This window comes from Ranitomeya imitator, chromosome 1 (genome assembly GCF_032444005.1).
Source record: "Ranitomeya imitator isolate aRanImi1 chromosome 1, aRanImi1.pri, whole genome shotgun sequence".
NCBI classification, from domain to species: domain Eukaryota; kingdom Metazoa; phylum Chordata; class Amphibia; order Anura; family Dendrobatidae; genus Ranitomeya; species Ranitomeya imitator.
In genome coordinates this window covers 969,796,944-969,824,817 of record NC_091282.1, presented here as the reverse complement: position 1 = coordinate 969,824,817, position 27,874 = coordinate 969,796,944, and the positions used below count along the sequence as shown (strand labels likewise).

At 42.9% G+C, this 27,874-nt stretch overlaps 1 protein-coding gene across 1 annotated transcript in view; it reads left to right on the top strand.

Moving 5' to 3' along the window:
* The window catches only part of CFI (complement factor I), a 69,592-nt gene that overhangs the window by 5,662 nt on the left and 36,056 nt on the right, over positions 1 to 27,874 (top strand). Inside the window, exon 2 of the mRNA XM_069743847.1 lies at positions 25,844 to 26,102. Within this exon, the coding sequence (XP_069599948.1) occupies positions 25,844 to 26,102 (259 nt within the window). The remainder of the gene's footprint in view (positions 1 to 25,843; positions 26,103 to 27,874) is intronic.

Here is a 27,874-nt window from a genome sequence, read left to right as displayed (position 1 = left end):
AGTCTTGTTCACATCCAGCCATGACATAACAGTGTAGAAAGCAACTTTTAACAATCCACTCCATTACTACATAATTCTTGTTTTTTGATGGTATATACACTACCGTTCAAAAGTTTAGGGTCCCTTAGAAATTTCCTTATATTTGAAAGAAAAGCACAGTTTTTTTTCCAATGAAGCTAACATTAAATGATTCAGAAATACACTCTATACATTGTTAATGTGGTAAATGACTATTCTCGCTGTAAACGTCTGGTTTGTAATGCAATATCTTCATAGGTGTATAGAGACCCATTTCCAACAACCATCACTCCAGTGTTCTTATGGTACTTTGTGTTTGCTAACTGTGTAAGAAGGCTTAATGGATGGTTAGAATACCCTTGAAAACCCTTGTGCAAGTATGTTAGCACAGCTGAAAACAGTTTGGCTGATTGGAGAACCTATAAACCTGACCTTCCTTTGAGCTAGTTGAGAATCTGGAGCATTACATTTGTTGGTTCCATTAAACTCTCAAAATTACCAGAAAAAAAGAACTTTCATGTGAAACTTGACAGTCTATTCTTGTTCTTAGAAATGAAGGCTATTGCAAGAAATTGCCAAGAAACTGAAAATTTCCTACAACGGTGTGTACTACTCCCTTCAGAGGAGAGAACAAAAAGGCTCTAACCAGAGTAGAAAGAGAAGTGGGAGGTCCCGCTGCACAACTGAGCAACAAGACAAGTACAGTACATTTGAGTCTTTAGTTTGAGAAATCGATGCCTCCCAGGTCCTCAACTGGAAGCTTCATTAAATAGTGCAAAACACCAGTGTCAACGTCTACAGTGAAGAGGAGACTTCGGGATGCTGGCCTTCAGGGCCGAGTGGCAAAGAAAAAGCCATATCTGAGATTGGCTAATAAAGGAAAAAATAATATGGGCAAAAGAACACAGACATTGGACAGAGGAAGACTGGGAAATAAGTGTCATGGACAGACAGATCCAAGTTTGAGGTGTTTGGATCACACAGAAGAACCTTTGTGAGATGCAAAACAACTGAAAAGATGCTGGAAGAGTGCCTGACGCCATCTGTCAAGCATGGTGGAGGTAATGTGATGGTCTGGGGTTGCTTTGGTGCTGGTAAAGTGGAAGATTTGTACAAGATGAAAGGGATTTTGAAAAGGAAAGCTATCACTCCATTTTGCAACGCCATGCCATAACCTGTGGACAGCGCTTGATTGGAGCCAATTTCATCCTACAACAGGACAATGACCCAAAGCACAGCTCCAAATTATGCAAGAACTATTTAGGGAAGAAGCAGGCAGCTGGTATTCTGTCTATAATGGAGTGACCAGCGCAGTCACCAGATCTCAACCCCATTGAGCTGTTATGGGAGCAGTTTGATCGTATGGTACGCAAAAAGTGCCCATCAAGCTAAATCAACTTGTGGGAGGGGCTTCTGGAAGCATCGGGTGAAATTTCGCCAGATTTCCTCAGCCAATTGACTGCTAGAATGCCAAAGGTCTGCAATGCTGTAATTGCTGAAAAAGGACATTCTTTGACGAAAGCAAAGTTTAAAGGAGAAAATTATTATTTAAAATAAAATCTTTTTTTCGAACCTTGTCAATGTCTGGACTACTGTTATGATCTGGTGGCCTAGGAGCAGCATGAGACGGACTCTGGAGAAGGTGGTCCCTGTACTGACCGCAAACCCTGAACCTAGCAGCGCAACTAGAAGTAGCCGTGGGGGGTACCTAACACTCCCTAGACCCCTTGGCACAGCCTAAGATCTAACTACCACTAAAGACAGAAACAGGAAACCTATCTTGCCCCAGAGAAAATCCCCAAAGGATAGATAGCCCCCCACAAATATTGACTGTGAGAGGAGAGGGAAATAACATATGCAGAAATGAAATCAGATTTTAGCATAGGAGGCCATACTAGCTAAAAATAAAGAATAGAACAGAGTACTATGCGGTCAGTATAAAACACTAGAAAATATCCACCGCAGAAAATACGGATCACCACATCTGACTAAAGACATGGGGGGTATATCTGCATCTCCAGAGAAAAAGCTAGGCTGCAAAAAATCCTTCACAGACTAAGCTGGGCAAGACAAAAACATGAAAATGCACAGAACTTTAAGGTCCACAGCAGGTGGACAGCAAAAAAAAAGCCAGGACTTATCTTTGTAGAAAAGCACAGCAAACTGGAGAGACCAGCAGGAAGTGAATCCTTCAAGAACAATGGACAACTGGCACTGACTAAAGGATCCTGCAAAGCTATATACCCCAGTCAGTCCTGCAATTAGTAGATACACATGTCCACTCCTGCAATCCAGGCACAACTGCATTACCCTCTACAACCACCGGAGGGAGCCCAAAAGCTGAATTCACAACAGTACCCCCCCCCCTTGAGGAAGGGTCACCGAACCCTCACCAGAGCCCCCAGGCCGATCAGGATGAGCCCGATGAAAGGCACGAACCAAATCAACGGCATCAACATCAGAGGCAGAAACCCAAGAATTATCCTCCTGGCCATAACCCTTCCACTTGACAAGGTACTGAAGCTTCCGCCTCGAAAAACGAGAATCCAAAATCTTCTCAACAACATATTCCAACTCCCCATCGACCAATACAGGGGCCGGAGGATCAACAGAGGGAACAACGGGCTCCACATATTTCCGCAACAAAGATTTATGGAAGACATTATGAATAGCAAACGAGGCCGGAAGCGCCAGGCAAAAGGACACCGGATTAATAATCTCAGAAATCCTATAAGGACCAATAAATCGAGGCTTAAACTTAGGGGAAGAAACCTTCATAGGAACATGACGGGAAGATAACCAAACCAGATCCCCAATCCAAAGCCGGGAACCAACACACCGACGACGATTAGCAAAACGTTGAGCCTCCTCCTGAGACAGCACCAAATTGTCCACCACATAAGCCCAAATCTGCTGCAACCTGTCAACCACAGAATCCACACCAGGAAGGTCAGAAGGCTCAACCTGCCCAGAAGAAAAACGAGGATGAAAAAAAACAAAATTACAAAAAAAAGGCGAAACCAAAGTAGCCGAACTAGCCCGATTATTAAGGGCAAACTCGGCCAATGGCAAAAAAGCCACCCAATCATCCTGATCAGCAGACACAAAGCATCACAAATAGGTCTCCAAGGTCTGATTAGTTCGCTCAGTCTGGCCATTTGTCTGAGGATGAAATGCAGAAGAAAAAGACAAATCAATGCCCAGCTTGGCACAAAAGGCCCGCCAAAACCTAGAAACAAACTGGGAACCTCTGTCGGACACAATATTCTCCGGAATACCATGCCGTTATCGGTCACAGACAACCCAGATAACCGACATTCTTTGGGAAACAGGAAGATCAGAAATAAAATCCATAGAAATATGTGTCCAGGGCCTCTCGGGGACCGGTAATGGCAAAAGCAACCCACTAGCACGGGAACAGCAAGGCTTAGCCCGCGCACAAATCCCACAAGACTGCACAAAAGAACGCACATCCCGCGACAAAGAAGGCCACCAAAAGGACCTACTAACCAAATCTCTGGTACCAAAAATCGCAGGATGGCCAGCCAACACAGAACAATGAACCTCAGAAATCACTTTAGTAGTCCATCTATCAGGAACAAACAGTTTCCCCACAGGACAGCGGTCAGGCTTATCAGCCTGAAATTCCTGAAGAACCCGTCGCAAATCAGGGGAAATGGCAGAAAGAATCACCCCTTCCTTCAAAATGCCGACCGGCTCAAGAACCCCAGGGGAATCAGGAAAAAACTCCTAGAGAGGGCATCCGCCTTAACATTCTTAGTACCAGGAATGTACGAGACCACAAAATCAAAACGGGAGAAAAACAGGGACCATCGAGCCTGTCTAGGATTCAGCCGTTTGGCAGACTCGAGGTAAATCAGATTCTTATGATCGGTCAGGACCACAATACGGTGCTTGGCCCCCTCAAGCCATTGTCGCCACTCCTCAAATGCCCACTTCATAGCCAACAACTCCCGATTGCCGACATCATAATTGTGTTCCGCAGGCGAAAACTTCCGAGAAAAGAAGGCACACGGTTTCATCAAGGAACCATCAGAATTCCTCTGAGACAAAACGGCCCCTGCCCCAATCTCAGACGCGTCAACCTCAACCTGAAATGGAAGAGAAACATCTGGCTGACGCAACACAGGAGCAGAAGTAAATCGGCGGTTAAGCTCCTGAAAGGCAGAAACAGCCGCGGAGGACCAATTCGTCACATCAGCGCCCTTCTTGGTCAAATCGGTCAGAGGTTTAACCACACTGGAGAAGTTGGCAATGAAACGACGATAAAAATTAGCAAAGCCCAAGAATTTCTGAAGGCTCTTCACAGATGTGGGCTGAATCCAATCATGAATGGCCTGAACCTTAACCGGATCCATTTCTATAGATGAGGGAGAAAAAAATGAAACCCAAAAAAGAAACCTTCTGCACTCCAAAGAGGTACTTTGACCCCTTCACAAATAAAGCATTATTACGGAGGATCTGAAATACCATCCTGACCTGTTTCACATGAGACTCCCAATCATTGGAAAAAATCAAAATATCATCCAAATATACAACCATGAATTTATCAAGATAACTCCGAAAGATATCATGCATGAAGGATCATAGAATCACTCAGACCAGCAGGCGTGGGGAACCTCACCATAACATCCTTAACGGATTCAGAAAGACCCTTTCTGAAAATTGCCGCCAAGGCATCCTCATTCCATTTAGTCAGTACAGACCATTTTCTAAATTTCTGGCAATACAATTCTGCCGCTTCTTGACCTTGGCACAGGGCTAACAAGATTTTCTCAGCCTGATCCACAGAATTAGGCTCATCATACAACAACCCCAAAGCCTGAAAGAACGAATCAACATTAAGCAAAGCAGGATTGCCAGATTCCAGGGAAAATGCCTAATCCTGTGGGTCACCACGCAGCAGAGATATGATGATTTTAACCTGCTGAATAGGATCACCAGAAGACCGGGGTCTTAATGCAAAAAACAGTTTACAGTTATTTTTGAAACTCAAAAATTTGGATCTGTCACCAAAGAATAAATCAGGAGTGGGAATCTTAGGTTCTAAGGCAGGAGTCTGAACAATGAAATCTGAAATACCCTGTACTCTAGCAGCAAGCTGGTCTACACGAGAAGCTAATTCCTGAACGTTCATGCTAGCACAAGGCTCTTCAGCCACCCAGGGATTAAGAGGGAGGAGTAGACAAAGTAGACTGAAGAAAAAAAAATGGCTCAAGACCTTTCTTCCCTTCTTCTGAGATGCATTTAACTCATTAGGGGCCAGTTGTACTGTTATGATCTGGTGGCCTAGGAGCAGCATGAGACGGACTCTGGAGAAGGTGATCCCTGTACTGACCGCAAACCCTGAACCTAGCAGCGCAACTAGAAGTAGCCGTGGGGGGTACCTAACACTCCCTAGACCCCTCGGCACAGCCTAAGATCTAACTACCCCTAAAGACAGAAACAGGAAACCTATCTTGCCTCAGAGAAAATCCCCAAAGGATAGATAGCCCCCCACAAATATTGACTGTGAGAGGAGAGGGAAATAACATACGCAGAAATGAAATCAGATTTTAGCATAGGAGGCCATACTAGCTAAAAAGAAAGAATAGAACAGAGTACTATGCGGTCAGTATAAAACACTAGAAAATATCCACCGCAGAAAATACGGATCACCACATCTGACTAAAGACATGGGGGGTATATCTGCATCTCCAGAGAAAAAGCTAGGCTGCAAAAAATCCTTCACAGACTAAGCTGGACAAGACAAAAACATGAAAATGCACAGAACTTTAAGGTCCACAGCAGGTGGACAGCAAAAAAAAAGCCAGGACTTATCTTTGTAGAAAAGCACAGCAAACTGGAGAGACCAGCAGGAAGTGAATCCTTCAAGAACAATGGACAACTGGCACTGACTAAAGGATCCTGCAAAGCTATATACCCCAGTCAGTCCTGCAATTAGTAGATACACATGTCCACTCCTGCAATCCAGGCACAACTGCATTACCCTCTACAACCACCGGAGGGAGCCCAAAAGCTGAATTCACAGCAGACTACATTTTCAATTCATTTGGCAACTCATCTGATTAATAAAAGTATGAGTTTTCATGGAAAACAAAATTGTCTGGGTGACCCTAAACTTTTGAACGGTAGTGTATGTAACAAGGTGTCCCGAGGAGGTAGTCCCAGCCTAGTCAAATAATCCACAGTCAGTATACACCTTGGCACCTTGTATAGAAAAGGACAGGACAAACGCAATCCCAGACGCAGCTGCAGTCCAACAGGGAAATGGTTTAATAACAGGACTGAAGAAAGTGCAACATCAACTTCCTGCTCTCTCCCAGTCCATACACCGGAATCTGGATGCCTTAAGTCCCTTCGTCAGGGCACCTCCGTAGTCTTGGTGCCCATTTCACTGCCCAAAGGTCTGGGGCAGCGTCTTTTCTCCTCCTGGGGTTTGGCCAGCTCTCCACAGGGGAGAATGTCCTGCCATAGGCAAGCCTGCCTCAGCTCCAACTGAGGAGTAGGAACTTCCTGCTCCTTTTTGGGGCTGTTAACCCAACCCCCTGAGTTAACCCCTTATGTCCCTTTCTTTAACATACATGCAATAACCATAGTGAACATTATCAGACATTAGAAAACACAGCACATACATTACATTACAAGTTAACACAGATCACAGCATAGGAATAAAAGGGTAATACATTAATACACAAGGCACTGCGCCACCGGGCGGCACGGTGGTGCAGTGGTTAGCACAGCAGCCTTGCAGCGCTGGAGTCCTGGGTTCAAACCCCACCAAGGACAACATCTGCAAAGAGTTTGCATGTTCTCTCCGTGTTTGCGTGGGTTTCCTCCGGGCACTCCGGTTTCCTCCCACATTCCAAAGACATACTGATAGGGAATTTAGATTGTGAGCCCCATCGGGGACAGTGATGATAATGTGTGCAAAATGTAAAGCGCTGCGGAATATGTTAGCGCTATATAAAAATAAAAATAAAAGATTATTATTATTATAAGAAATGCAGACATTGCTAAATGGGTACACAGTCCAGGTACCATATAAAATGCACAGACCCAGCACACGGGAGAGAGGGAGAGAAGCAATGAGGTTCTTCACCACCTCCTTACATATACACCATATAAAAAAGAACTCCCCTATAGTGTTCTCATCAGCCAGCATGAGGTCAGGTTCAGGCATGAAAGTTCAATTTAGTAACATATAAGTGCTTCTCACAAAATTAGAATATCATCAAAAAGATAATTTATTTCAGTTCTTCAATACAAAAAGTGAAACTCATATATTATATTTTATTAAAACCCGAAAGTCATTAACTCAGTGAATTGGAATAATTAACAAAAACTCCTGCAAAGGCTTCCTAAGCATTTAAAAAGGTCCATTAGTCTGCTTCAGTAGGCTCCATAATCATGGGGAAGACTGCCGACTTGACAGATGTCCAGAAGGCAGTCATTGACACACTCCACAAGGAGGGTAAGCCAGAAAAAGTCATTGCTAAAGAAGCTGGCTGTTCACAGAGTGCTGTATCAAAGCATATTAAAGGGAACCTGTCACCTGAATTTGGCGGGACCGGTTTTTGGTCATATGGGTGGAGTGTTCAGGTGTTTGATTCACCCTTTCCTTACCCGCTGGTTGCATGCTGGCCGCAATATTGGATTGAGGTTCATTCTCTGTCCTCCGTAGTACACGCCTGCGCAAGGCAAGATTGAATCAAACACCCGAAAACTCCGCCCATATGACCAAAAACCGGTCCCGCCAAATTCAGGTGACAGGTTCCCTTTACTGGAAATTTGAGTGGAAGGAAAATGTATGGTAGAAAAAGGTGCATAAGCCACAATAACCGCAGCCTTGAAAGGATTGTTAAGAAAAGGCCATTCAAAAAGTTTTGGGGAGATTCGCAAGAGTGTACTGCTGCTGGAGTCATTGCTTTAAGAGCCACCACACACAGATGTATCCAGGAATCCAGGACATGGCCTACAAGTGTCGCATTCCTTGTGTCAAGTCATTCATGAACAATAGACAATGCCAGAAGCGTCTTACCTGGGCCAAGGAGAAAAAGAACTGGACTGGTGCTCAGTGGTCCAAGGTGTTGTTTTCAGATGAGAGTAAATTTTGGATTTCAATTGGAAATAAAGGTCCTAGAGTCTGGGGGAAGAGTGGAGAGGCACACAATCCAAGCTGCTTGAGGTTTAGTGTGAAGTTTCCACAATCAGTGATGGTTAGGGGAGACACGTCATCTGCTAGTGTAGGTCCACTGTATTTTATTAAAACCAAAGTCAGCGCAGCCATCTACCAAAAATTTTTAGAGTACTTCATGCTTCCCTCTGCCGACAAGCTTTTTGAAGATAGAAATTTCATTCTCCAGCAGGACTTGGCACCTGTCCACACTGCCAAAAGTAGCAATACCTGGTTTAAAAACAACAGTATCACTGTGCTTATTTGACCAGCAAACTCGCCTGACCTTAACCCCATAGAGAATCTGTGGGGTATTGTCAAGAGGAAGATGAGAGACACCAGACCCAACAATGCAGATGAGCTGAAGGATGCTATCAAAGCAACCTGGGCTTCTATAACACCTCAGCAGTGCCACAGGCTGATCGCCTCCATGCCATGCCACATTGATGCAGTAATTGATGCTAAAGGAGCCCCGACCAAGTATTGAGTGCATTTACTGAACATACATTTCAGTAGGCCAACATTTCGGATTTTAAAATTATTTTTCAAGTTAGTGTTATAAAGTATTCTAATTTACTGAGATAATGACTTTTGGGTTTTCATTGGCTGTAAGCCATAATCATCAACATTAACAGAAATAAACATTTGAAATAAATCACTCTGAGCAGGATCTGTCAGTGGCAGAAATGTGGCGATGCTGCAGCCCAGTGTCCATGGTGAGCAGATTGCATCACCGGTTTCCCCGCAGCCATCTTCCTGAAGCCATGGGCTGCCGGAGGCTTCAGGAAAATGACCGCCGCAGGGCACGCATGCGCAGATTGAAATCTCAGCAGCACTCAGCTTCAGAAAAATGGTCGCCGAGATCTCAATCTGCGCACAACTTGGACACCAGGCAGCAGCGTCATCACATTTCTGCCGCCGGCGTCTTGAAGAAGGGACCCTGCTCAATGATCCACAGCATCGAACTCCGGGACTGCAGCATTGCCCCACTTCTACTGCTGCCGGCTTTCTGAGGAAGGGAATCTGTCTTTTGTGACCCCGCTGTACCACCGCCGGCCCTCAGGTACGATACCTGAATAATATCTGAATAAGACAGACCCCGATCTTATAGAAATCTTTTCTTCTGCTATTTTCCACCCCAACGGAACCTTATGGTCTTATAGTCCGAAAAATACGGTAACTTTTAAAGATTATACGTCAGAAAATCACCAAAAAGATCCCTTTTTAAAAACTACACCTCCTCAAAGTATTCAACACAGTATAATCAAAACATTACAATCAAAATGTGATATTTAGCCCAAAATGGGATAAATAAATGTCAGCTCAGTGCACAATAAATAAGCCATCACACAGCTCTATCAACGGAAAAAATAAAAAAGTTATGGGTCTCAGAAAACGGCACACAAACTATTTTTTTTTCTTTTTTACAAATTTCAAAAAAAAAATACCACTAAACTAATAAAAAAAAAAAAAAAACTGGACAAGTTTGGTATCACCGTAATTGTATTGACCTGGATTATAATGTTGCAAGGTTAGTTTTACCACACAATGTATTTGCAAAAATAAAACCCAAAAAGTAATGTCGGAGATGCGTTTTTTTCCCGGATTTTCCCTGGACTTTTTTTTCCCGGTTTCCAGTACATTATGTGACAGGGTAACTGGCACAATGTATGAGGGGAGCTAAGTGACACTGCACATAATGGCCTCAGTCAGGCTTGGACTGGCCCATAGGGTAACAGAGTAATTCTCCTGTGGGCCTCTGTGCAGGTCTGGGCCCCCAACCCCACTGTATGAGCAGTACTTGGCATAATTCAATTGATTCTGTATAGAAGAAAGCAGAATCTCTTCATTCATTAATCAAACTACAGTTTATTATTATAGAGAGATATAGGTAAATTTGTGAACGAGGGTAGCGTAATATTTGTATGCAAGTGGACCCCTAAAGTCAGTGTTACTGGTGGGCCCTTGGCACCCCAGTCTGACACTGGCCTCTGTGATGTGAAATCAAGATATTTTCCTCCAGCACACTGTGTTGAGAGGGTTAAGTTAAAGTTACATGGGCTGGTTTTTGATGGACATTCATAGAGCGGGTGGGAGGATGTCCACCGTATCTCCACCTACAAAGTCCTGACAGGACCTGTGATGATGTCATAGTCATGTGATCATCACATGGTCTAGGTTAAATCGCTAGACATGAGAGGCAGTCTGTGTGTTGTGTTTGGAGAGGCAAGGCTCCAAACGGTGGCTCCTGGTGGAGCTGAAGATACATGGAGGTCTGAGCGGGCAAACCCCTCAGACATATGGACTTTGTTATACGTTTGTCTTTTTGCTTTGCTGTTATGCCAGAAAAGCCCTGTTTACTTTGCTGAGCCCTGCCATGGTTTATGATGTTCCACATTAAACCAGCAGGTGAAGCATTCCTGTGTCCACCTTGGGAAGCAGCTGAGTATGTCCACCTCTCACAATTGTATGATAAAATGAATGGTATCATTCAAAACTACAACTCATCCTGCACTGAAAGCACTTTTGTGGCCACGTCGACTAAAAAGTTATGGTTCTAGCAACATGGGTAACAAAAAATTAAACCACTAAAACAAAAAGTTCTTAGGTCCATAACGGGTTAAACAGCATCCACTTAGTCCTGTAGAGCACATACCCCAAGTTAATTAGAATCTAGCATCATGGCAACCATGATCGTGTTGGATTTACAAACAGAACCCAATCTTATTACCGAGTAAGAGCATTGGTCATACTGAACCACGTGTAATAAAGAACAGAACATAAATAGCATTTTGCAGCAAATTAAAAGGAAAGCTACAAAATGTGTTTCTTATGATCCACTCTGCTACGATAATGGAAAAGGAGTGCAGTCCATCATAAAGGCTTAGATCAGTCCGTCTTTGTCCTGTAAAAAGAAGACATAATCAAACACATTTACCATAAAATGGCAGTAATGTGAGGCTGGCATTTTGCTTGGAACTCAGTATTTCCTTAACATATAAAACAAAAAATGGACACATCAGCATACTGACATTGGTGCTGAGGGTACACCCTGTGACGAATCAGAAATATTTCAATCACTCTCATTATTTAAATGGACTTTCTGTACATAATGACTGTGCAAACCAAGTACAGGAACTCGGTGCATCATGATAATAATAATAATTTTTATTTATATAGCGCCAACATATTCCGCAGCGCTTTACAACTTATAGAGGAGACTTGTATAGACAATAGACGATACAGCATAACAGAGATCACAGTTCAAAACAGATACCAGGAGGAATGAGGGCCCTGTTGGCAAGCTTACAAACTATGAGGAAAAGGGGAGACAGGAGAGGTGGATGGTAACAATTGCTTTAGTTATTCGGACCGGCCATAGTGTAAGGCTCGGGTGTTCATGTAAAGCTGCATGAACCAGTTAACTGCCTAAGTATGTAACAGTACAGACACAGAGGGCTATTAACTGCATAAAGTGAATGAGAACATGATGCGAGGAACCTGAATATGTTGTTTTGTTTTTTTTAATAGGCCACACAGGGATAGTTAGGTTAATGCATTGAGGTGGTAGGCCAGTCTGAACAAATGAGTTAGGGCACGCTTAAAACTGTGGGGATTGGGGATTAATCGTATTAACCTAGGTAGTGCATTCCAAAGAATCGGCGCAGCACGTGTAAAGTCTTGGAGACGGGAGTGGGAGGTTCTGATTATTGAGGATGCTAACCTGAGGTCATTAGTGGAGCGGAGGGCACGGGTAGGGTGGTAGACTGAGACCAGAGAGGAGATGTAGGGTGGTGCTGAGCCATGGAGTGCTTTGTGGATGAGGGTAATAGTTTTGTACTGGATTCTGGAGTGGATGGGTAGCCAGTGTAATGACTGGCACAGGGTAGAGGCATCGGTGTAACGGTTGGTGAAGAATATGATCCTGGCAGCAGCATTCAGGACAGATTGGAGCGGGGAGAGTTTGGTAAGAGGGAGGCTGATTAGTAGAGCGTTACAATAGTCCAGACGAGAATGAATAAGTGAGACAGTAAGAGTTTTTGCTGAGTCGAAAGTAAGAAAAGGGCGAATTCTAGAAATGTTTTTGAGATGCAGATAAGAAGAGCGAGCCAGTGATCGGATGTGGGGGGTGAATGAAAGCTCGGAATCAAGGATGACCCCAAGGCAGGGGGCATGTTGCTTTGGAGTAATGGTGGAACCGCACACGGAGATGGCAATGTCAGGCAAAGGTAGGTTAATTGAGGGAGAGAACATGAGGAGTTCAGTTTTTGACAGGTTCAGTTTCAGATAGAGGGAGGACATGATGTTAGAGACCATCATGATGGTCCAAACAATTGCACTGTCCCACCTACTTGTTTCCCCCCTCCCCCCCCTCTATCTCCTCCCTTATCTGACTTTATGAAGTCAGAGCTGTCAATCAAAAGAGGGGGGCATGGATATAGAGGGAAAAGCATTTGGGAAGGTACATTTTATTGATTGGCCCCACCAAGATGAATCAAGCGCCTGTACTTGGGTTGAACAATCATTCTGTGCTCAATAAAAAAAAGGGTGTCCAGCACTCTCAAAAATGAATATAGGAAATTATTAATTATTTGGTCCACTGTGGTGTATAAATATGTTACGAAAACAAAGAAATATCCAGTTCCAAAGATCCAAATATAATAATCAATGGTTTTATTGAATAATCCACAAAAAATTTGAACACGACGCAAAGTATAGATATGCCATATCTATAAATACTTTATTTCGGTCAGTAACACCTTTTCCAAACATACACCCATAGGACATGACCACATCAATGGCTTGAAGAATGTTGCGCTATGAAAACTTCATCACTGAGAGAAAGGCGTGCTTATATCAGGTGTATGTTTAAAAAAGGTCTCACATATATATACATCACAGTGGACGATATAATTAAAGAATTTGCCAAATTCTCTTCTTTATTGTGTTTGTACGGAGTTGGATCCCATGCGAGCATCCGGAAACCTTAGTAGTGCCGTATTTCCGTTATATTATCTTTTCATTCTGTGCTTAGAGTCCCTATTAATATGTGGGGCTGATCAGCTCGGGCATCTACAGTTATTGTAGATTTTTATTTTCAGATTTCCCATAATGGCCCATAAAAATGCTGAGTAATGACCTAGTGTGTGATGGCAGCTGTGATTTTGTTATATTGCTGTGTCTGTGTACATGGCTTAAAGGACAAGTTGGGTACATAGATTTCAATTTATATGTGAGTTCTTGTATGGTAACACAGTTGCCTCCTCAATCATAGTCTTTGCAATCAGTTTTTGGAGTAAGCCTGTAAAAGCTATACTATTATTTCAAGTGTTCTTGCACAATGTATTCAATAGTTTGCTTTCAGATGTTTATTCAATAGGCTTGTGTAACATATATAGCTTCTAGGCCAATGCAAATATTTGTATAGTTAAATACACATTTATCAGGAAGAATTGTGAAATATCTTACTGTACTGCCAGCTAAAAATTTCTATTCTTTATAAACCATACTTAAACGACTTCTCCGGAATTAAAATATACTCAACATGTACTAAAAAAAAATAATTAAAATAATTAAATGTTTAAAATAAATAAAATAACTAATCTTGTAAACTCCCCACAACTCCAGAGACACCACTCTTCTAAATGTGTCCTACTGTAATGACATGCCATCCATGCTTCATCCATCCATCCATGCTTCAGTTGACCCAGCCTTGTATTTTGCACCTCCCCCCATTGGAGGTCCATTCCCGCACTGTTTTCTTTATTGCTTTATTTTATTAGTATATTAATAAAGATTATTTCTTTTACTATTCCGCTGGAATCACTTTTGTATCTTCTGGCAGCATATTCACAGAAAGATGAAGTTCCAGAGAAACTTGAAATATATCTTGCTGATGTACAGAACAAACTTGAGAGAATGCAAAAAATTCTGCATGCAGATAATGGACCTGAATATACAAGTAATGAGACACAAAGTGTTTTAAGGAAAAAATAGAGTTGCGTTTCAGAATGTACCATACAACCCTTAATAAAATGGTGTACCAGAAAGAAGGAACCAGACACTTTGTAAAAGTGGAAGTAGTATGCTATTTGATGCAGATTTGCCAACAACATATTGGGGCGAACCAATCATAACAGCTTGCTATCTTCAAAACAAACTGCCAGGTAAAGCTAGTGAGTCCATTTGAGCAATGGAACAGCAAGAAGGTTGAACTACAACACATAAGAATATTTAGAAGTAGAGTATTTGTACATATTCCCAAAGAAAAACTCACCAAATGGGAATCTCATGCAAAAGATGGTATCCTGGTGGACTACAGTGAAACCCAGAAAGAATATTGAATCCAACACCCAGAAACAAATGAAAGACACAATAAGCAGATATGTAATAATTGATGAGAATTTTGTGTCGTTCAAGTTTCATGACATCATACCAGTAGTCCAGCTGAAACAACAACCTCAGTCATAATTTCAAAATAGCAAGAAAAATAATGTAAAGGTTTGGTTAGGTTCTTCAACCACTGAAGAAGGAACAAGAAAATCAGGTGAACCTGAAGGCAGGAGATCGTTGAGATCAAACAATGGTATACCAGTTACGGTAAACATCTACCCAACACTGTACCACAATACAATTTGTTATTGTACACCCTACTTTGTAAAAACACTGCCTGAGTAAAGGTACCGTCACACTCAGCAACTTTGCAAAGAGAACGACAACAATCCGTGATGTTGCAGCGTCCTGGATAGCGATCTTGTTGTGTTTGACACGCAGCAGCGATCTGGATCCCGCTGTGCCATCGCTGGTCGGAGCTAGAAGTCCAGAACTTTATTTCGTCGCCAGGTCGGCGTGTATCGTCATGTTTGACATCAAAAGCAACGACGCCAGCAACGAGCATAGGGTCCTTAGATGTGTGTCGGATCGGTACACTCCGGCTGTTTGACATGGAGCTAAGAACCAGCGAGAACGAGAAGTGAGTCGCCGTTACGTCACTGGATCGCTCCTGCATCGTTCTGGAGTTGCTGTGTTTGACGTCTCTACAGTGACCTAAACAGTGACGCTCCAGCGATCTAGTTTAGGTCGGCTTGTTGTCTATATCGCTGCAGCGTCGCTGAGTGTGACGGTACCTTTAGAGCCACAGTCACAGATGAGATGCAACAATTACCTGTCCATGAAAAACTGAAGTGGAATAATGCTGCTAATAAGACAAAGTCCCTTCATCAACTTCAAACTTGGATACTCACAAAACTACCATAAGACAAGAAAGCAATCAAATGTAGATGTATTTTTAAAACTTTGATGGCTATGTTCACAGATTTAAAGCAAGATTAGTCGCAAAAGAATATTCTTAGAAAATAGTGAAAATTACGATGTTATATTTTCTCCAGTTGCTGAGCAGACCACATTCAGGACTCTAATGGCTATAGCTGATGTACAAAAGAGATGTTTATCAGACATCAAAACTGCCTTTTGAAATAGTGTCATTGAAGAGGACTTGTACATGATGCAACTTGAGGGTTGTATCAAAGAGGGTGAAGAAAATCTTGTTTGCAAACTACAAAAATTTCTCTATTTGTCTTAAGCAATCGACAGGAGCATAGAACACCAAAATGAACAAACTCTTATTGGAAGGATTTAACAGGGGTCAAGCAGATCCGTGTTTATACACAAAATGTACAGATGGAAAGAGGATATATATTCTCTTATATGTGGACGATGTGATTATGGTTCATCAAAAAGAAAACAGAATTTGCAAAGCTGACTAAAATTCGGAATCAGCATTTTGACAGAAGAAGATTGAAGTTTTCTTTTTAACCAAAGTGCAAAATAAACTCAATCCTGAATCCGTTTGGAATGTCAGAAGCCAAAGGTACATCAACCCCAATGGAACCACCATGACTTAAAGTTGGAAGGGGAAGATGTTATGTTACTATTATAATTATTATTATTTATTTTTATAGCGCCATTTATTCCATGGCTCTTAACATAGAGAAGGAGATCTTGTGAGGATCAGAGGTTGCGTGCAGGTAAGTACCGGGGAAGGGGGTTACAGAGGTATGGAGGAGACAGGTTGTGGATTGCTTTGTATGCCATGGTTAGGGTTTTGAACTGGAGTCTCTGGGTAATATTCCACCACCCCAACCACTCCATATACCAGACCTCTGCCCTTCCCTAATAACCTCCCTCTCCAACATCACTGAAGGAGAGCTTACTCACCTCCTTTCCAATTCACACCTCACCACCTGTGCACTTGACCCCATCCCTTCCAACCTGCTCCCCAACCTCGATAACACGCTCATTCCAGCCCTAACCCATCTCTTCAACCTATCGCTATCTTCTGGTACCTTCCCCTCTGCCTTCAAACATGCCACCATCACACCCATCCTCAAAAAAACTAACCTTGACCGAACTGCTATGCCCAGCTATCGCCCCAGATCACTGCTCCCGTTAGCTTCAAAACTCCTTGAGCAGCATGTCCATGCTCAACTTTCCTGCCACCTCTCATCTAACTCTCTCCTTGACAACCTCCAATCTGGCTTCCGCCCCCACCACTCCACCGAAACTGCCCTGACAAAAATTACTAATGACTTACTCACAGCCAAAGCTAACAGACAGTTCTCCATCCTCCTCTTTCTCGACCTGTCCTCTGCCTTCGACACGGTCGAACTTTGCCTACTGCTACAGATTCTTTCTTCCCTTGGCATCAAAGACCTTGCCCTGTCCTGGATTGCGTCATACCTTTCCGACCGCCCATTTAGCATTTCCCACTCCCAAACTGCCTCCTCATCCCGCCCTCTCTCTGTTGGGAGTCCCTCAAGGCTCTGTCCTAGGGCCCCTACTTTTTTCCATCTATACCCTTGGCCTAAGACAACTCATAAAGTCCCATGGCGTCCAGTACCACCTGTATGCAAACGACACTCAGATCTACCTCTCTGGCCCAGATGTCACCTTTCTGCTGTCCAGAATCCCGGAATGTCTATCAGCCATATCCTCCTTCTTCACTTCCTAAAACTCAATGTAGACAAAACCAAACTCATCATCTTTCCCCCATCTCATGTATCCCCCCTACTTGATCTATCTATTATGGTAAATGGCATCACGCTCTCTCCCGCACCTGAAATCTGCCAGAATCTGTCCCTTCCTCAGCCCACAATATGCTAAAACTCTTGTGCATGCCCTTATCATCTCCCGCCTCGATTACTGCAACACCCTCTTCTGTGGCTTCCCCACTAACTCTCTTGCACTGCTCCAGTCTGTCCTCAACTCTGTTGTCCGGCTAATCCACCTGTCTCCTCGCTACTCCCCTGCTTCTCCCCTCTGCAAATCCTTCCACTGGCTCCCAATTCCCCAACAAATCCAGTTCAAACTACTAACACTGATCTACAAAGCCATCCACAAACCTGTCCCTTCCTTATATCTCTGAACTAATCTCCCAATATCTTCCCTCATGTAATCTTCGATCCTCCCTGGACCTCCTACTCCCCTCCACACTTATTCGTTCCTCACACAACTGCCTCCAAGATTTCTCCTGAATATCCCCATCCTCTGGAATTCCACGCCTCAACACGACCAATTATCCACCACCCTTGGATTCTTCAGATGGAACCTGAAAACCCATCTCTTCAGGAAAGCCTACAACCTGCAATAACCATTCTGCCGCCTCACCACCACCTGAGCTGCCGTTTCACCACCACCCGAGCTGCCACATCACACCACCCAAGCTGCCGCCTCGCCACCACCCGAGCTGCTGCGTCACCACCACCAGAGCTGCCGTCTCACCAACACCAAAGCTGTCGCACCCCGACCTTCCGTCTCTTCCCCATTATTCCATAGAATGTAAGTCCGCAAGGACAGGGTCCTCTCCCTTCTGTACCAGTCTGTAATTGTAAATGTGTTTACTGTAAGCGATATCTATAACTCTGTACGTAACCCCTTTCTCATGTACAGCACCATGAAATTAATGGTCCTATATAAATAAATAATAATAATGGGGAGCCAGTGAAGGGATTGACAGAGAAGAGAGGTCAGGGAATAGCGAGGGGACAGGTGGATTAGTCGGGCAGCAGAGTTTAGGATAGATTGGAGGGGCGCAAGAGTGTTAGAGGCCACAAAGCAGGAGGTTGCAGTAGTCAAGGTGGGAGATGATGAGGGCATCCACCAGAGTTTTTGCAGATTCTAGAATGAGGAATGTACGGATCCAGGAAACATTTTTGAGTTGAAGTCAGCAGGAAGTGGAAACGGCTTGGATATGTTTGAAAGAGAGATCAGAGTCAAGGATTACCCCGAGGCAGCAAGCTAGTGGGACTGGGGAGAGTGAGTAGCCATTTACTTTAATGGATAGGTCTGTTGGGGAGTCGAGTGAGATGGGGAAAGATGATGAATTCTGTTTTGTCCATGTTTTGTCCATGTTAACTTTTAGAAATCTAGCGGAGAAGAAGGATGAAATAGCAAACAGACATTGTGGGATTTTGGTTAATAGGGAGGTGATATCTAGTCTAGAGAGGAAGATCTGTGTGTCATCAGCATAGAGGTGATATTGCAAGACATGAGATTCTATGAGCTGAAGAGCAGGGGCCCTAGGACTGAACTTTGGGGGACTCCAACAGTTAGGGGGCGAGGTGAGAAGATGGTGTGTGAGTGAAAGACACTGACCAGTCTGTTGGGTATGACGTGATCCAAGATGAGTCAAGTCTCTGAAGAGTCAAGTCTCTGATGCCAAGAGATAATAATAATCTTTATTTTTATATAGCGCTAACATATTCCGCAGCGCTTTACAGTTTTGCACACATTATCATGAGAGAGTCTGTAGTAATAGGGAGTGGTCCACTTTGTGAAAGGTAGAGGACAGGTCCAGGAGGACAGAGTAGTGTCCCGCAGCTTTGGCAATCAGGAGGTAATTAGTGACTTTAGTTAGGGAAGATTCAGTGGAGTGATGCAGTCGGAAACCAGATAGCAAGCGGTCGGAGAGGGAGCAGGAAGAGAGTTGGAAGGACAGTTTGAAATGGACATATTCCAGTAGTTTTGAGGCATAAGGGAGAAGTGATATGGGACGATAGCTAGATACAGAGGATGGGTCAAGAGAGGGCTTTTTGAGGATGGGTGTGATTGAGGCATGTTTTAAGCATGACGGGAAAACACCAGTTGTTAGTGATAGGTTGAAGAGATGGATTAGGGTTGGGATGAGGACTGTGATGAGGTTTGGGATGAAGTGGAATGGGATCGGGTCAAGTGCACAGGTGGCGAGATGTGATCTCGAGAGTAGAAGTTGGTCATAGTTAGGAAGAGGGGTTGTAGACCAAAGCTTTCTCTGATGTTATCAATCTTCTGCTTGAAGAATGAGGCAAAGTCTTCAGCTGAGATGAGTGGAGAGGGAGGAGGTGCTGGGGGATGGAGGAGAGAATTGAAGGTGTTGAATAGCTGTTTAAGGTTGTTAGACAGGGAGGATATGAGAGATGAGATGTAGGTTTGTTTTGCTGTGGCGAGTTTGGCCTTGAGAGTAGTGAGGGACTGTTTGAATGCGATGAAGTGCTTGTTGGGGTGTGATCTTCCATCTCCACTCAGCAACTCTGGTAGCCCACCTCAGTTCTTTGGTAAGGCTGGTGTGCCAGGGATGTCTATTGATTTTGCAAGCTTTGGTATGTGTGAGAGGGGCAACCGATTCAAGAGCTTCAGCTATGGTGGTGTTATATAAAGCAGCAGTGGCATTTGCACTGTTTAGGAAACATGTCTTTAAGAGAGAGAAGGGATTCAGAGAGTGAGTGTAGATCAAGGTGTTTAAAATTTCTGGGAGGGTGTGCAAGTTTGTGGGGTGGGGATTGTGTACCTGGAGAGGAGAGGGAAGAGAATGTAAGCAGGTTGCGGTCAGAAAGAGTTAAAGGTGAGTTACAGAGGTTAGATTCGAAGCAGAGGGTTGTGGATGAAGAAGCAGTTATCTGACAGGAGAAACCCAACTCCTCTGCCATGCTTGCTGCTGGGACAGGGGATGTAGGAAAGTTGGAATCCACCATACAAAAGTGCAGCTAGAGTGGCTGTGTCAGAGGGGGTGAGCCAGGTTTCGATGATAGTGAGGAAGGAAAGTTTGTTAGCAATTAAAAGATCATGGATGTATGAAAGTTTGTTGCAGACAGAGAGAGTATTCCATAGAACTCCTGTTAGTGGGACTGGGGAAGTGGGGGCTGAGCAAATGGGTATAAGGTTAGAGAGGTTACTGAAATTTGTGACAGATTGTGGATAGGAGGTAGAAAAGACTTTAGGAATGTGGTAAGTAGGGCCAGGAATTGGAGAGATATCACCGGCAGTCAGGAGGAGCAAAGAAAGTGGGAGCAGGAGAGGACATGAGGGAGCTGTCTGTGTTTGGAGACAAAGGGATTGTATATTGAGGAACAGTTCTGAGGAGGAGGTGAGATAAATGGTGAGGATGGAGGGAGAGATAACCAGAGATTACGGGGGTTAGCAGAAAGTTAAGGATTATAGGGGTGAGAGTGAAAACAAACAGAAACATTGTTTACAGATACTGTCCAGTTACCTTCAGTTTCCTTCTGGTTCAATTCTGGATTAATTCTTTCATAGCTCCACACACTTCTATGATACATTTATATGATGCACTGGGAAGACTGACTATGTTACCTAGCAATGAGAAATACAGACAGGCAGTGAGGGCACTTCTACACATAGTAACTATGTCTTGACTGAATATCGCAGCAACAATTTGATTTCTCTGCAGATACGTGGAAAAATCACACCAAAATGCCATTAAGAGAGTGATTCAATATTTGAAAGAGACTCAAGAAATAAAATTAATGATATCTGTAACAAGAGATCTACAACTCACAGGCTATGTGGATGCAGACTGGGCTGGTGACTTAATTGATTGCAAATCAACAAATGCTTATTTGTTCATGCTTGGAGAAAGTTTAATTTCTTGGCCTAGCAGAAAACAGGTGTCTGTAGCCTGGTCATCTACAGAAGCAGAGTATGTGTCTGCAGCCCACGTGAGTCAAGAGATCATTTGGTTAAACCAATTGTTAGGTGATCTTGGTAAGCCATCAACTCAACTGATGGTGTTTTATGAAGACAACCAAACTTGCATCCAGTGAGAAGATCAATGCGATAACCAAACACATTGACATTAAACAACATTACCTGAGTGACTTGATAGAATGCAGCATAATTAACATAGTAACATAGTAACATAGTTAGTAAGGCCGAAAAAAGACATTTGTCCATCCAGTTCAGCCTATATTCCATCATAATAAATACCCAGATCTACGTCCTTCTACAGAACCTAATAATTGTATGATACAATATTGTTCTGCTCCAGGAAGACATCCAGGCCTCTCTTGAACCCCTCGACTGAGTTCGCCATCACCACCTCCTCAGGCAAGCAATTCCAGATTCTCACTGCCCTAACAGTAAAGAATCCTCTTCTATGTTGGTGGAAAAACCTTCTCTCCTCCAGACGCAAAGAATGCCCCCTTGTGCCCGTCACCTTCCTTGGTATAAACAGATCCTCAGCGAGATATTTGTATTGTCCCCTTATATACTTATACATGGTTATTAGATCGCCCCTCAGTCGTCTTTTTTCTAGACTAAATAATCCTAATTTCGCTAATCTATCTGGGTATTGTAGTTCTCCCATCCCCTTTATTAATTTTGTTGCCCTCCTTTGTACTCTCTCTAGTTCCATTATATCCTTCCTGAGCACCGGTGCCCAAAACTGGACACAGTACTCCATGTGCGGTCTAACTAGGGATTTGTACAGAGGCAGTATAATGCTCTCATCATGTGTATCCAGACCTCTTTTAATGCACCCCATGATCCTGTTTGCCTTGGCAGCTGCTGCCTGGCACTGGCTGCTCCAGGTAAGTTTATCATTAACTAGGATCCCCAAGTCCTTCTCCCTGTCAGATTTACCCAGTGGTTTCCCATTCAGTGTGTAATGGTGATATTGATTCCTTCTTCCCATGTGTATAACCTTACATTTATCATTGTTAAACCTCATCTGCCACCTTTCAGCCCAAGTTTCCAACTTATCCAGATCCATCTGTAGCAGAATACTATCTTCTCTTGTATTAACTGCTTTACATAGTTTTGTATCATCTGCAAATATCGATATTTTACTGTGTAAACCTTCTACCAGATCATTAATGAATATGTTGAAGAGAACAGGTCCCAATACTGACCCCTGCGGTACCCCACTGGTCACAGCGACCCAGTTAGAGACTATACCATTTATAACCACCCTCTGCTTTCTATCACTAAGCCAGTTACTAACCCATTTACACACATTTTCCCCCAGACCAAGCATTCTCATTTTGTGTACCAACCTCTTGTGCGGCACGGTATCAAACGCTTTGGAAAAATCGAGATATACCACGTCCAATGACTCACCGTGGTCCAGCCTATAGCTTACCTCTTCATAAAAACTGATTAGATTGGTTTGACAGGAGCGATTTCTCATAAACCCATGCTGATATGGAGTTAAACAGTTATTCTCATTGAGATAATCCAGAATAACATCCCTCAGAAACCCTTCAAATATTTTACCAACAATAGAGGTTAGACTTACTGGCCTATAATTTCCAGGTTCACTTTTAGAGCCCTTTTTGAATATTGGCACCACATTTGCTATGCGCCAGTCCTGCGGAACAGATCCTGTCGCTATAGAGTCCCTAAAAATAAGAAATAATGGTTTATCTATTACATTACTTAGTTCCCTTAGTACTCGTGGGTGTATGCCATCCGGACCCGGAGATTTATCTATTTTAATCTTATTTAGCCGATTTCGCACCTCTTCTTGGGTTAGATTGGTGACCCTTAATATAGGGTTTTCATTGTTTCTTGGGATTTCACCTAGCATTTCATTTTCTGAATACCGTGGAGAAGAAGGTGTTTAATATGTTAGCTTTTTCCTCGTCATCTACAACCATTCTTTCCTCACTATTTTTTAAGGGGCCTACATTTTCAGTTTTTATTCTTTTACTATTGATATAGTTGAAGAACAGTTTGGGATTAGTTTTACTCTCCTTAGCAATGTGCTTCTCTGTTTCCTTTTTGGCAGCTTTCATTAGTTTTTTAGATAAAGTATTTTTCTCCCTATAGTTTTTTAGAGCTTCAATGGTGCCATCCTGCTTTAGTAGTGCAAATGCTTTCTTTTTACTGTTAATTGCCTGTCTTACTACTTTGTTTAGCCACATTGGGTTTTTCCTATTTCTAGTCCTTTTATTCCCACAAGGTATAAACCGCTTACACTGCCTATTTAGGATGTTCTTAAACATTTCCCATTTATTATCTGTATTCTTATTTCTGAGGATATTGTCCCAGTCTACCAGATTAAGGGCATCTCTAAGCTGGTCAAACTTTGCCTTCCTAAAGTTCAGTGTTTTTGTGACTCCCTGACAAGTCCCCCTAGTGAAAGACAGGTGAAACTGTACAATATTGTGGTCGCTATTTCCTAGATGCCCGACCACCTGCAGATTTGTTATTCTGTCAGGTCTATTAGATAGTATTAGGTCTAAAAGTGCTGCTCCTCTGGTTGGATTCTGCACCAATTGTGAAAGATAATTTTTCTTGGTTATTAGCAGAAACCTGTTGCCTTTATGGGTTTCACAGGTTTCTGTTTCCCAGTTAATATCCGGGTAGTTAAAGTCCCCCATAACCAGGACCTCATTATGGGTTGCAGCTTCATCTATCTGCTTTAGAAGTAGACTTTCCATGGTTTCTGTTATATTTGGGGGTTTGTAACAGACCCCAATGAGAATTTTGTTACCATTTTTCCCTCCATGAATTTCGACCCATATGGACTCGACATCCTCATTTCCTTCGCTAATATCCTCCCTTAAAGTGGACTTTAGACAAGACTTTACATAGAGACAAACCCCTCCTCCTCTCCGATTTTTACGATCCTTTCTAAACAGACTGTAACCCTGTAAGTTAACTGCCCAGTCATAGCTTTCCTCTAACCATGTCTCGGTTATTCCCACTATGTCAAAGTTACCTGTAGATATTTCTGCTTCTAGTTCTTCCATCTTGTTTGTCAGGCTTCTGGCGTTTGCGAGCATGCAGTTTAGAGGATTTTGTTTTGTTCCAATCTCCTCGCTGTGGATTGCTTTAGAAATGTTCTTACCTCCCATCTGAGTATGTTTTCCTGGGTCTTCTTTGTTCAAGTCTAATGTTTTTCTTCCCGTCCCCTCTTCTTCTAGTTTAACGCCCTCCTGATGAGTGTAGCGAGTCTTCTGGCGAATGTGTGTTTCCCAGGTTTGTTGAGGTGTAGTCCATCTCTGGCGAGGAGTCCATCGTACCAGTAATTCACACCGTGGTCCAGGAATCCGAATCCTTGTTGTCTGCACCATCGTCTTAGCCAGTTGTTTGCATCAAGGATCCTGTTCCATCTCCTGGTGCCATGCCCGTCTACTGGAAGGATAGAAGAAAAAACTACCTGTGCATCCAGTTCCTTTACTTTCTTCCCCATCTCTTCAAAGTCTTTGCAGATTGTCGGTAGGTCTTTCCTTGCCGTGTCATTGGTGCCAACATGTATCAGAAGAAATGGGTGGACGTCCTTGGAGCTGAAGAGCTTTGGTATCCTATCGGTCACATCCTTGATCATCGCACCTGGAAGGCAGCATACTTCTCTTGCAGTTATGTCCGGTCTGCAGATGGCTGCTTCTGTGCCTCTCAGTAGTGAGTCTCCCACCACCACCACTCTTCGTTGCTTCTTGGCTGTACTTTTTGCTGTCACTTGTTGCTGTGTGCCCTTTTCTTTTTTGCTTGCTGGTATTGCTTCATCCTTAGGTGTGCCATCTTCATCCTCTACAAAGATTTGATATCGGTTCTTCAGTTGTGTGGTTGGTGATTTCTCCATGGTCTTCTTGCTTCTTTTGGTCACATGCTTCCACTCATCTGCTTTTGGAGGTTCTCTGACACTTTTTTCACCTTCTGTGACCAGTAGAGATGCTTCTGTTCTGTCTAGAAAGTCTTCATTCTCTTTGATGAGTTTCAAAGTTGCTATTCTTTCTTCCAGACCCCGCACCTTTTCTTCTAAAAGGGCCACTAGTCTACACTTCTGACAGGTGAAATTTGATTCTTCTTCTGGTCGGTCTGTGAACATGTAGCACATGCTGCAGCTCACAAATTGAGTTTGTTTATTGCGAGACTGGCCAGATATAGCTGATATTTTGACAAAGCACCTTCCAAGAGCCAAGTTTGAAGACTTCAGAACCACTATGGGATTAACAGGATACGTAGTTGTTGAGTAGGGGTGTTGGAATAATGCTTATTATTGTATATATTGCATTAATTGCTATTTATTTACTACTGTTTAATAGTGCATGAGGTTCTGTCTTAAGCTATAGTGTTATATTGCCAATAATAAACTGTTAAAAAAGACAAAATGCTAAAATCCTAAGCTATAAACAAAATACCAGTTGTAAGCTATGTTATTTTTGTTCCTAAATAAATATATACACTGTTGAATGACTGGATAGTACAGAGATTAATCCGCTGCTAACACATCCTTTTACCCAGGATAGCTACATACAATGCAACTCTCCAATAAACATTTAAAGACAGGGTTTATAGACCATAATAAGATAATCTACTGAATTTTAGTTAACATCTTGTCTTTTACAGGGCACCACGTCAGAGAAGAAAGCGAAGACATGTTGGGATGAGAAGTACACTGTTAATTCATGTCATAAAGTGTTTTGTGCTCCCTGGCAGAGATGTGTGGATGGGAGGTGTATTTGTAAAATCGCTTACCAATGTCCTAAAAATAAGACCATAGGGGCTTGCAGTGAAACCAACAAATCATTTCTGACCTACTGTCAGTTGAAGGCTGCTGAATGCAACGACCAAAAATACAGGTTTAACTCCGAATCTCCATGCGCTGGTGAGGGCATTAGAATATCTGCTCTGTACTCTTTATGTTGGCCATGTATTTACAGACATCCGTGATTTTTCTCGTTTGTAAAAATACAGATCATTGTTCATCAGTATTTTGGATTCGAATTTCATCAGTGTTTGGTCATTTGTCAGTTTTTACCATCAGTGGTTTTCACTGATTTAAAAAATAAATACATTGAAAAGCTTTTCTTATTCATTAGGATTAATGTTAATCATGGACAGCATACAGTTTGTACACTGATGGCAATGTGTGCTGTCTGCGATTTACAGGCTCGTAGCCTTTTTGGGGTAATTTTGATCCATAACTCAAATAAAAAATGGACATGTCTCCATGATTTTTTGAGGCCACAAGGTCCACAAAAAACACAGACATGCGAACAGCTCTATAGACTATAATTGGAAGGTGTTCTATTTGTGAAAAACACTGATGGAATAACAGTCAGCAACTCATCTAAAAAAAAAGTTAGGACAGGGCAATGTCTACAATTGTGTAGCATCCTTTTTTTTACAACAGTCTGTAAATGTTTGGTAAGTGAGGAGACCAATTGGTAGTAGTTTTGGAAGAGGAATGTCGTCTGTTGTAGGAGTCTATCTGCTCAATAGTCCTGGGTCGTCTTTGCCAAATTTTTCATTTCATACTGCATCAAATGTTTTCTTTTAGTGAAAGATCTGAACTGCAGGTGGCTGGCCAATTTTTCATCCAACCTTTACTGTTAAGCTATGCTGTTGTGATGGATGCAATTTGTGGGTTTGCATTGTCCTGCTGAAATATTCAAGGACCTCACTGAAATAGATATTGTCTTGATGGGAACATACAGTATGTTGTTTAAAGACCTCTATATAATGCTCATCATGGTGCCTTTCAAGATGTGCAAAATGCCATAGTCACTAATAAAACCCCATACCATCAGAGATATAGTCTATTAAACCATCCACTGATAACAAGCTGGATGGCTCCCCTGATCTTCAGTCCACAGGACACAACATTTTGACTCATTTTGATTAATCTGACCACAGAACACTTCCATTTTCCCTCATTTTATATAGACGGCAGCGTTTCTGGACTGTGTTGATATATGGCTAATTCTTTGCATGATAGAGTTTTAATTTTTATTTGTGAACTGTATGGCAAACTGTTCTTAGACGCAGTTGTTCACAGATTGGTGAACCTCTGACCATCTTTACGTCTGAGAGACTCTGCCTCTCTAACATGCTCTTTTTATACACAAATGACTTAGTTGGAATTCGACCCTCCAGCTGTTTTTCATTAGTACCACTTAAGGTACCTTCACACATAATGATATTGTTAACGATATCGTTGCTATTTGTGACGTAGCAACGATATCGTTAATGAAATCGTTATGTGTGACAGCGACCAACGATCAGGCCCCTGCTGGGAGATCGTTGGTCGCTGAATAAAGTCCAGAACTTTATTTCGTCGCTGGACTCCCTGGAGACATCGCTGGATCGGCGTGTGTGACACCGATCCAGCGATGTCTTCACTGGTAACCAGGGTAAACATCGGGTAACTAAGCGCAGGGCCGCGCTTAGTAACCCGATGTTTACCCTGGTTACCATGCTAAAAGTAAAAAAAAAAAAACAGTACATACTTACCTACCGCTGTCTGTCCTCCAGCGCTGCGCTCTGCTCTCCTCCTGTACTGGCTGTGAGCCGGAAAGCAGAGCGGTGACGTCACCGCTCTGCTTTCCGGCTCACAGACAGTACAGGAGGAGAGCAGAGAAGCAGAGCGCAGCGCTG